Here is a 10,601-nt window from a genome sequence, read left to right as displayed (position 1 = left end):
TCTATCCTAGATAAGGGAGGAGTTAGAAGTTGAACATAACTAGAACTTATCCACCAAGGAAGAGTAAAGCATTAGAACTCTAGTTATTTCCTATTCTACTAATTCTATATATTGCAGGATATTCTCATTTTATAGTGACGCACAAACGCTGAAGTTAAACGTGACTTGAGAGCAAAATAGCAAGGCATTTTGCAAGCAATTCCTGTGTGATTCAAGTGTGTGAACCTGAAGCTACATGAACCAGATAGAAGAACCAGTTCTAAGTGTCTGTCTTTTATTCTAGTTTCATTGTAGTAGGGCTTTTGAGTTGTACCTTTCAGCTTTATCTAGAAGCAATTGTACAAGGTACTCTAAGTGTTGTATTCAAGTTAGAGTTAACATGAAGTTGTCGCAACAGCTAGAGGTTGGTTGCCACAAAGGGTTATAGGTAATCCTTAGGTTTATAAAGAGTTTTGTAAATGCTGTTTTTGGCTCAGTGATTTAGTGAAGTATTGGAAAAAATCCTACTGGGTAGTAGGTCGTGGTTTTTTCACCTTTTGAGCCAGGTGTTTTCAACGTAAAAATACTTGTGTTCTTTACTTTCCGCATTTATTATTCCGTAATAGTAGTATAAGGAACACATATAAGAACCAGGTTCTTCTATAATCTGTGCACGCGAAAAATTATACACCACACAAATCACCCCCCCCTCCCCCCCCCCCCCCCGTGTGGTATTGAAGTACAAAATAACATTTGGTATCAGAGCGGGTTATCCTTGAAGAGGCTAACACCTTAGGAGAAGATCAAGATGAGTGCACCACCTGAAAACTGGAAAGGACAATCCACTGCTAGGCCACCACTCTTTAATGGCTAGTACTACTCTTGGTGGAAGAATAGAATGCGAGATCACATTCAAGGAGAGGATTATGAGCTATGGGACATTGTCACTGATGGTCCATTGGCTACATTGAAGAAAAATGCTAAAGGAGTAGATGTTCCAAAGACAAGAGCGGATTGCACTGCCGAGGGCTTGAAGAAATGGGAGAAGAATATTAAAGCCAAGAAATGGCTTGTTTGTGGGCTTAGTCTAGATGAGTACAACATAATCTAAGGATGTGCAACTGCTAAGCAAACTTGGGACACACTACAGGTGGCTCATGAAGGAACTAGTCAAGTAAAGAGATCTAGAGGAACTCTAATGTACTCTCAGTATGAGAACTTTGCTATGAAGGATGGAGAGACTAATCAAGAGATGTACACAAGGTTCACTACACTGACAAATGAACTAAAATCTCTTGGAAGGATTATTCCTGAAGAAAAGAGGGTTGAGAAGATACTTACTAGGGTATTGCCAATCACTTGGGAAAGCAAGATCACTTCCATCCAATAATCAAAGAACATTGCTGCTCTCCCACTAGATGAATTGATTGAAAATCTCACGGCCTATGAACTTAGGAGACAAACTATGAAGATGGATGTACCTAAGAAGGAATGAAGCTTGGCACTCAGAATCACTGAAGGTTCTAATCATGAAGATGATGAAATGCCTATGATCACCAAAGACTTCAAGAAGTACCTAAGTAGAGGAAAGGGTTCTTCAAGAAGTGGAAGCTACAGCAAGGCAAAAGCTTCGGAGAAGAAAACCAATGATGGCTGCTACATGTGTGGAAAGCCGGATCATCACATCAAAAACTGTCCTTTGTGAAAAATCGAATGGAAGAAGGAAATAGCTTAACGAAGGAACAGGAAGAAGGAAATAGCTTAACGAAGGAACAGGAAGAAGGAACAGGTTCAACCCAAGAAAAGCAACAACAAAGGATTAACCAAGGCTATGGTCGCTGCTTGGGGAGAAAGCTTAGATGAAAGCTCAGATGATGATGATGAGGATGAACAAGCACTTATGGCCATTGGAGAATCTGATGAAGAAACTGAGGTAAGTGTCCTTCATCTCAAAGACAATATTAAATTTTTATCTAAAGAAAGGTTATCTAAGTTACTACTAGAGCTAATTGATGAATCTGAGGATGTAAATAACGAAAAGGAACAGCTGTCTAAAGAATGTGTGATTTGAAGGCTAAGTACAAAAACCTGGAACTTAGGGTTAGTGAAACTATAAGCAAAAATATTGTGTTGAAGAACTAGGTTCATGCACTTGACTCAACTGTCCTAGAGCTTAGATCTGAGAATCTAAAATTGAAACTAGGAACATGCAAAAAGACAATTAATCACACACAACTCACTTTAGAAGGAAATGTAGGAAAAATGAAAGATGAGTTGTACAAGAAAGATGAACATGTAAGAACTCTTAAAGAGGATCTAAGGAAGGTCAAGCATGAGCTAGATAGAACTTGTAAATGGAATAGGTCCTCTGATGCACTTTCATGGCTACAAGAACACCAAAGTAGCAACAGAAGAGGACTTGTCTTTGGGAACCCTGAACCTAAGTGGGATCCCAAAAGCAAGTATCTTACACTTCCTGAGAACAAGATTTGCACACATTGTGGTAACACTGGTCACTATAAAAAGTGAATGCACTATAAAAGAGAAGGAAAGTCAAAAGAACAAACATTTTGTTCAAGGGAAAAATAGGCTGCCAAGTTGGGCTAAAAAGAATTTGATTCACCCTTTTGCCTATAGAAAGGGACCCAAACTAGTTTGGGTTCCTAAGTCTAACCCATGATTTCCTTTTGCAGGTCCAAGTGAAGGGAATCATCCAAATATGGTACATAGATAGCGGCTGCTTAAAGCATATGACAGGAAGCAAGAACCGGTTCCTTTCACTTGAGGACCTTAAAGGAGGTGATGTCTCATTTGGGAATGGGAAGAAAGGTGAAATTATTGGGGTTGAAAAGGTAGGTAAGACTGATTCTCACTCTATTGAGAATATCTACTTGATAGATGGACTGAAGTACAGTCTAATAAATGTATCACAACTATGTGGTAGAGGTAACATGGTAGCATTCACCTCTACAAAATGCTTTGTGATTAATCTTACCACTGACAAGATAGTTTTGCAGGGAAAAAGAGTGAACAACATATATGTTGTGGATCTATCCACACTTTCAGATAATAAACTCACTTGCTTAAATGTGTTGGATAATGATCCCCTCATTTGGCACAAGAGACTTGGACATGCCAGTCTAAGTCAACTCAACAAACTAGTCTCCAAGGACTTTAAGTTCAAGGAAGATAAAGTTTGTGAGGCTTGTGCAAGAGGGAAGCGGTAAGATCCTCTTTCAAAAGCGCGAAAATGGTAAGCACCACTAGGACGATGGAACTGGTCCATATGGATCTTTGTGGACCAATGAGAACATTGAGCAGAGGTGGTAAGAAATATGTTATGGTGCTTGTTGATGATTACTCTAGGTTTACTTGGACAGTGTTTTTAACGTCTAAAGATAAAGCATTTTACATGTTCACTTCTTTTGTTAGAAAAACTCATAAACAACTAGGTAATCAACTTGCATCAATTAGGTCTGATCATGGTACTGAATTTGAGAATGCTAAATTTGCTGAACTTTGTGATGAGCATGGCATAAATCATAATTTTTCTTCTCCTGATACTATACAACAAAATTGAGTAGTTGAAAGAAAGAATAGGACATTGGAAGAAATGGCCAGGACTATGCTTCTTTCTAGTACGCTGCCCCATAGCTTCTGGGCAGAAGCTGTGAACACTGCATACTACATCATAAATAGGTTCATGACTAGACCTCTTGTTGAGAAGACTCCCTATGAGTTACTTAAAGGGATAAAGACAAATATATCCCATCTTAGGGCATTTGGATGCAAGTGCTTAGTGCACAATATTGGTAAAGACTCCCTAGGTAAGTTTGATCCCAGAAGTGTTGAGGGAGTATTCTTGGGATATTAGTCACATAGTAAAGCTTATAAGATTTATAACAAAAGAACTATGTGTGTAGAAGAAGGTGTACATGTGGTTTTTGACCAAACTAACATTCTTCAGGAACATGATAATGAAGCAATTGAGCTGGTAAGAAACTCAAATAAAACCACTGCCCATACTGAAGTTGCACCAGAGGAAGGAACAGGTGATGGAACAGGTCCTTCCACCCAGGGCAACTTGACAGGGGAGCTGAACAAAGAGGAACTGATCCTCAAACCTCGAGGGAACCTATCTATGAACCTGTTCCTTAGCAACAAAACATTGAAGGAACATCTCGGGGAAACCAGCTGGTTGTAAAACCTTACAAGTATCAAAGTTCTCATCCTATTGAGAACTTAATTACTGATCCAACCTCTATAATCAAAACCATATCTTCTTTGAAGAATCTTTATGCTTTTGATGCTTTTTTATCTCTTATTGAACCTAAAAATATTGTTGAGGCTTTTCAGGATGCAAACTGGGTGAATGCAATGCAAGATGAACTCAACCAATTTGAAAGAAGTCAAGTTTGATATCTAGTACCAAGACCCAAGGACAGATCAGTAATTGGCACAAAATGGATCTTCTGAAACAAACTTGACGAAGATGGAACAGTTACAAGGAACAAGGCAAGATTGGTGGTTCAAGGATATAGTCAAGAGGAGAGCATAGACTATGTCACGACCCAATTTTTTCTATAGGCCGTGATGGCGCCCAACGTCGCTGCTAGGCAAGCCAATAATGAACTAACCATGCGGTTACTCTTTTATTAAGTTTCCAAGTAATTAAATTTCATTTATTAAGAGATTAAGGAGTAGAAAATTTAATAAAATAAAATGAAGGCAACTGAGTGGGCAAATATAGTGACATAAGTACTCCAAAACTATAAAGTCTACTAGTATCTGTGCTAAGACCTGGTGTCACAAGTGTATGAGGAACTAGTAGAATATACAAAACTCCAGGAAGCAGCTCACCACTAGGCCTCGGGGTAACGGGGGTGCGCGTCGATATGACTGCCAGATGCACCTATCTCATATCCTGCACGATTAGTGCAAAAGTGTAGCGTGAGTGCATAACCAGCATGTACCCAGTAAGTATCTAGTCTAATCTTGAAGTAGTTGTGATGAGGGGTCGACATCGATACTTACTATGGGCTAACAATAAAATACAGGAATTCTAAATAAGCATGGGTTATGTAAATAATAAATATAACTCAATAACAAGCAGTGAGTAATAATTCTTTCACTAATAATAAATTCCAAGTCAATTTTTGTCGTTAAATAATTATAACCGCTCAAGCCATAAAATAATATCAAGTATAATTAAGCTTCGAGTATTATCACGCACGATTTATGCCGAGGTCGTACGAACCGATCCAGAATAATGTGTACAATGCCAATGGTCGAGCGGCACGAACCATAGATGCATCTATTCTACTGCCGAGGCGTTCGGCCCGCTCCACAAGAAGAGAGGATATTTTATGAACATCTGATTTAAAAGCTATTACAAGGCTAATACACAAAGAAGCATAATTTCTATTAACGGTCAAGTAACCCGCCAAAACTCAAGTAAGTGAAATTCGGTCTTTTACAATTTCTCTATCAAGTTCCAATATAATTTAGGCACTTTAATTAACAAGTAGGGTGCAAACATTATAAATATTTCATGATTTCGGTCCTAAACTATCCGGACATAAGCATAATTAGTAGCTATGCACGGACTCTCGTCACCTCGTCTCAAAGCTCACTTTCCGGCCCACAATTCGCTCTAAAGACTCAACTCGGTGCCGAACAATCCGAAACTAGCCAAATGTTATGCAAATTAATTAATACATGTTCAAAAGTTCAAAATTTAACTAATAGAGTAATTACCCAACCCAAATTGGAAGATTCCTAAAATTCGCCCCTAGGCCCACGTGCCCGGATTCCGAAAATTTTTGAAGATAAATGTTACCCATAACCTCATGAAATCAAATATATAATTTTTACCCAATTCCATAACCATTTTCGTGGCTAAATCCCATTTTTATCCAAAACCTAGATTTTCCAACTAAACCTATAATTTTCACAATTTTACATGTTAAAATCTACCCATAATCTATGTTTTAAACTCATATTGCATAGAAATCACTTACCTAAAAATGCTAGGTGAAAATCTCTCTTCAAAGAGCTCTCACTATATTCGACCAACAAGTGAGAGCAATGAAGAAATGAGCCTAAGTCTTGACTTAAATGGACCCCTTCTGCCTAGTGGTTTTTCCACACTTGCGGAAGGATCTCCGCTTCTGCGGAACCGCTTCTGTAGTCAATTGTTCGCACCTGCGGAACACGCACGACCCATAACCTCTCACACCTGCGTCCAAGTCCCGCATCTGCGAGCCCGCTTCTGTGGCTCGCCTCGCGCACCTGCTACCATGGTCAGGCTGCCTCTCTCCACATCTGCGGACCCATTCATCACAGAAGCGAGTTTGCTTTTGCGGCCATTCCACCGCAGGTGCGAACGCACTAGATGACAGGCACCAACAGCTCTTCTCCAAAGAGCAAACAAGCTTTGTCGACCCCCCGAATCCTATATGAGGTCCCCGAGGCCTCGACCAAATATACCAATAAGTTTGTGAACATAAAACAAACTCGCTCGCACCCTAAAAATGTGGAAAACAACATTAAAACTGAGAATCACAACCCAAAACCAAATGGAATCAACTTATGAACTTCAAGTTCTTCAAACTTACTCCGAACGCACCAAATCATACTTAATCTACTCGGAATGATACCAAATTTTGCGTGCAAGTATTAAATCACCATACAGAGCTATTTCCAGGCTCGGAATTCCAAACGGATCTCGATAACTCCAAAACCTACTCCAACTCAAATTTAAAGAACTTTAAAACCTTCAATGCGCCAACTTTCCACGTTATTTGCCGAAACGCTCCCAGGTCATCCAAAACCATATCTGAACATACGCCCAAGTCCAAAATCATCATACAAATCTATTGGAACTGTTAAATCCCGGTTCTGTGGTCGTTTACTAGAAATGTTGACCCAAGTCAAGCTTAACCTTTTCAAGTTAATATTAAGGAACTAAGTGTTCTGATTTCAACCTGAACACTTCCAAACCCGAACTAACCATCCTTGCAGGTCATAAAATAGTAAAAGCATGTATGGAGAGTCTTATTTAGGGGAACGGGGATCTAAAAAGCAAAATGACCCATCGGGTCATTACAGACTATGATGAGACTTTTGCTCCAGTTACAAGATTGGAAGCAATTAGACTCCTTATAGCCTTTGCTGCTTACATGGAATTCACTCTCCATCATATGGATATCAAGAGTGCCTTCCTCAATGGCTATCTAAAGGAGGAAGTATTTGTCAAGCAACCTCCGGGCTTTGAAAGAAAGGAATGTCCTGATCATATGTACAAGCTTGACAAGGCACTTTATGGGCTTAAGAAGGCTCCAAGAGCATGGTATGAAAGATTATCATAATTCTTGCTTGAGCATGGCTACAAGAGAGGTAAAATTGACAATACTTTATTCTTGAAAGAAAAAGGTAAAGATATCTTGGTAGTTCAGATATATGTTGATGATATAATCTTTGAAGCAACTACTGATAAGTTAAGTAAAGAATTTGCTAAACTAATGGGGAGTGAATTTGAAATGAGTATGATGAGTGAGCTTAATTTCTTTTTAGGCTTATAAATTAAACAAAATTCAAATGGAACTATGATCCATCAGCATATGTATGTAAAAGAGTTGCTTAAAAGGTTTAAAATGGAAGATTCCAAAGAAATTGACACTCATATAGCAACAACCACAAAATTGGATGTAGATGAACCTAGTTCATCTGTTTATCAGAAGTTGTATAGGGGAATGATTGGCTCTTTGTTATATCTCACTGCTAGCAGACCTGATATTGTTTTCAGTGTAGGCCTTTGTGCTAGATTTCAGACAAATCCAAAGGAGTCTCACTTGACTGCTGTCAAAAGGATCTTGATATACCTAAAAGGCACCATTGACCCTTGCTTATGGTATCCAAAAGGTAGTAATTTTAACTTAGTGGAATATAATGATGCTGATTATGTAGGTTTTTTTGTGGATAGAAAAATCACCTCAGGTATGGCATATTTTTTCGGCTCATGTCTTGTGTCTTGTGCCACCAAAAAGCAAAATTTTGTGGCCTTATCTACTGTTGAAGCTAAGTGTGTTGTTGTTGCCTCATGTTGTGCTCAATTATTGTGGATCAAACAGCAATTAATGGACTTTGGAATTGATGTAGGTTGTATCCCCATAACACTGGTGCAATTAGTATGACCAAGAACCCGGTTCATCATAAAAGAACTAAGCACATAGATGTTAGGCACCACTTTTTGAGGGACAACTATGAAAAGGGTTTGATTATTGTGGAATTTTGTGCTACTAACAAGCAAATAACTGACATCTTCACAAAAGCTCTAAGTAGAGATCACTTTGAAAGGAACAAGTTAGAATTAGGGATGATTAAGATCACCTAAAAGGAACCAGTTCTAACTCAAAAATTGGCTAGAAAATTTGTGAATCTTGTACATAATTAGATTAGATTTTGCTTAGTCTCATACTTTCACTAGTATACTCTAGTGCCATGTGCTAAAATATCTCATTAATCTCTAATAATATTATCTTTATTTTCTTGGAAAATTCATACTTGCACAAGAGATTTCTCAGTGAAGAACCTGGTTAATCAAGATTACATAATATGTACTCTCCACTCTACATATTTTGAAATAATTATATTTGGATCATGATCAAAAGGAGAGTCCCATTCAATCTTAACCTCTTTAAGCTTATCCGTTACGAAATGAACTAGTTTCACCCAAAGAGAGTCCCAAAACGTAATAAGTGCCTAGATTCTAGGGAGAGTCCTCAACGTCTTTTTAAACTGACTCCCAGTTTGATTAGTCTTCTGAGCTTATGAAAAATCTGTCGTTACCCAATTAAATTCTCCCTCTTTATATTGATTTGGCCTTAGCTGTTTCTTCACTTCTAAATTTTTAGCCACCAAATAATTTTCTCTATCTTCTCTCATCTTCTAAACACACACATACTCATCCTCTAACCATCAATGGCTAACATCTCTGAAAATTTCTCATCACCACCCAAAAAATCCATACCCACACCCTCAACCACACATATCCTTAAGAAAGGAATATTCAAGATGCTTGCTCGCAAAGTAGTCACTGGAGGAGAACAAATCAACAAAATCAATGAGCAACTGAGGGCAAGTCAGGAAGATGAACCCCAAAATTCTGAAGATTCCTTCAAATCTGCAACTGAGGGAGAAGAAATTGTTTCATCTGAAACACAACATGTAACTTCTGGTCCAAAAATTACATCTGAGACAATCTTTGAGGTTGCTGAAAATATGGAAAATAGGTTTGTTTTGGTAGGAACTATGGCTGGGGTTGAAACAACTGAGTCTGGAAAACTGGACGGTAAAAATAAAAAAAAAAAGAAAAAAGAAAAAGAGAGTGAGGGTTCTCAAGGTGATGTGAGGGGAATAGGAAAAGGAGTGGCTGAATCTCCACCCACTCCTATTGGTTTAACTGAAGAAACATGAGCTATGATAGTATAGAGTGAGGAATCTGCTGGAGGGGAAGAAAGTTTGAGAGAAAAGGGGGTAGTGGGTCTGGAAAAGTTGCTGAGGGGTTGGTTAGGTTGGGAAAGAATGTTCAAGAACCTGTTCCATCAGTACAGGAACCCTTTGAACACCTACTGAAACACGTGTCTGACAGCTATAATCCAAAAAGGAAGAAGAGTTGAGGAGTTAAAATTCCTAGAACTGCTAGGGTAAACAAGAAGAGAAAGGTTGCCTCGTCTATCCCTGTAGAGACCCATCCCATAATAGGAAGAGCTACAAGGAGTCAGAAGAAGTAGAGTGAGGCTGAACTTGAGAAGGCCTTAAAAGAAAGTAAAAGAAAAGTTGCTACAAAGGGAAAGAAGAAAGTGAGTGAGCCTGTTGAGGCAGTTAAAATTGAGGAGATGGACCTGGTCCTTCATGATGAAGAGGAGGCAGAAGAGGTAGAGGTTATGACTCCAAAGGCAAAGAAAATAAAGACTTCCAAAAAGATGTCTCCTTTGAAGACAAAGTCTACAGAGCCTTCTACATTAGCAAAATGAATCAGGTCTGCCATGAAGTCTAGAAAAGTGAAAGTAGTGGAGGAAGAAGTAAGTGAAGAAGAAGAAGAGAAATCTGATGAAGAGCAGAACAAGATGGTTAAGTTTGGGAAAAGAACCATCTTGAAGGGTAGACTCCTCGATTTTGAAGCTCATTTCTGATGTTTCTAGAGTGAGAGAGAGGGTTCTAGAGGGAGGGCCTAATTTTTCTTAGAGGAGGAAGGTATGATGATGCTGCTGGAAAAACTACAAATGCAAGGTTGGAAGAACATGGTCCTTCAGATGGATGGAAAGCTTGGCAGAACTGAGATTGTGGAGTTCATGGTAAATTGTGAGATAAAAAAAAAGGCAGAGTCACCAGTGTGGTAAAGGGGGTGACTGTGAGCTTTGATGACGAGGAATTGGGAGAAATCCTAGGAGTACCTGTTGAAGGGTACAATGATTACAAAAAGTTAAAATGGCCAAGCGTAGAAAACCTCCCCACCTCACTTGCCATTACAAGGAAGTTTGGTGACAATGAAGAAGAGCTTCAGCCCAAGGCTGTATACAAAAATGAGATGAAGCCACCCCATAAAATGTTGTTTGAAT

At 38.8% G+C, this 10,601-nt stretch overlaps 2 protein-coding genes across 2 annotated transcripts; both read left to right on the top strand.

The window, feature by feature from the left end:
• Positions 1–877: 877 nt before the first annotated feature.
• On the top strand, positions 878–1,369 carry LOC138907295 (uncharacterized). The gene is made up of 2 exons (XM_070197889.1): positions 878–1,051; positions 1,130–1,369. Exons 1-2 carry the CDS (start codon positions 878–880, stop codon positions 1,367–1,369), a joined length of 414 nt encoding a protein of 137 aa, XP_070053990.1.
• Positions 1,370–7,634: 6,265 nt separating this feature from the next.
• LOC138907294 (secreted RxLR effector protein 161-like) lies at positions 7,635–8,174 on the top strand. Its single transcript, XM_070197888.1, has one exon. It carries the CDS (start codon positions 7,635–7,637, stop codon positions 8,172–8,174), a length of 540 nt encoding a protein of 179 aa, XP_070053989.1.
• Positions 8,175–10,601: the final 2,427 nt, after the last annotated feature.

This window comes from Nicotiana tomentosiformis, chromosome 3 (assembly GCF_000390325.3).
Source record: "Nicotiana tomentosiformis chromosome 3, ASM39032v3, whole genome shotgun sequence".
NCBI classification, from domain to species: domain Eukaryota; kingdom Viridiplantae; phylum Streptophyta; class Magnoliopsida; order Solanales; family Solanaceae; genus Nicotiana; species Nicotiana tomentosiformis.
Note: the sequence above shows the minus strand (reverse complement) of the source record. Positions and strands in the feature narration are given on the sequence as shown.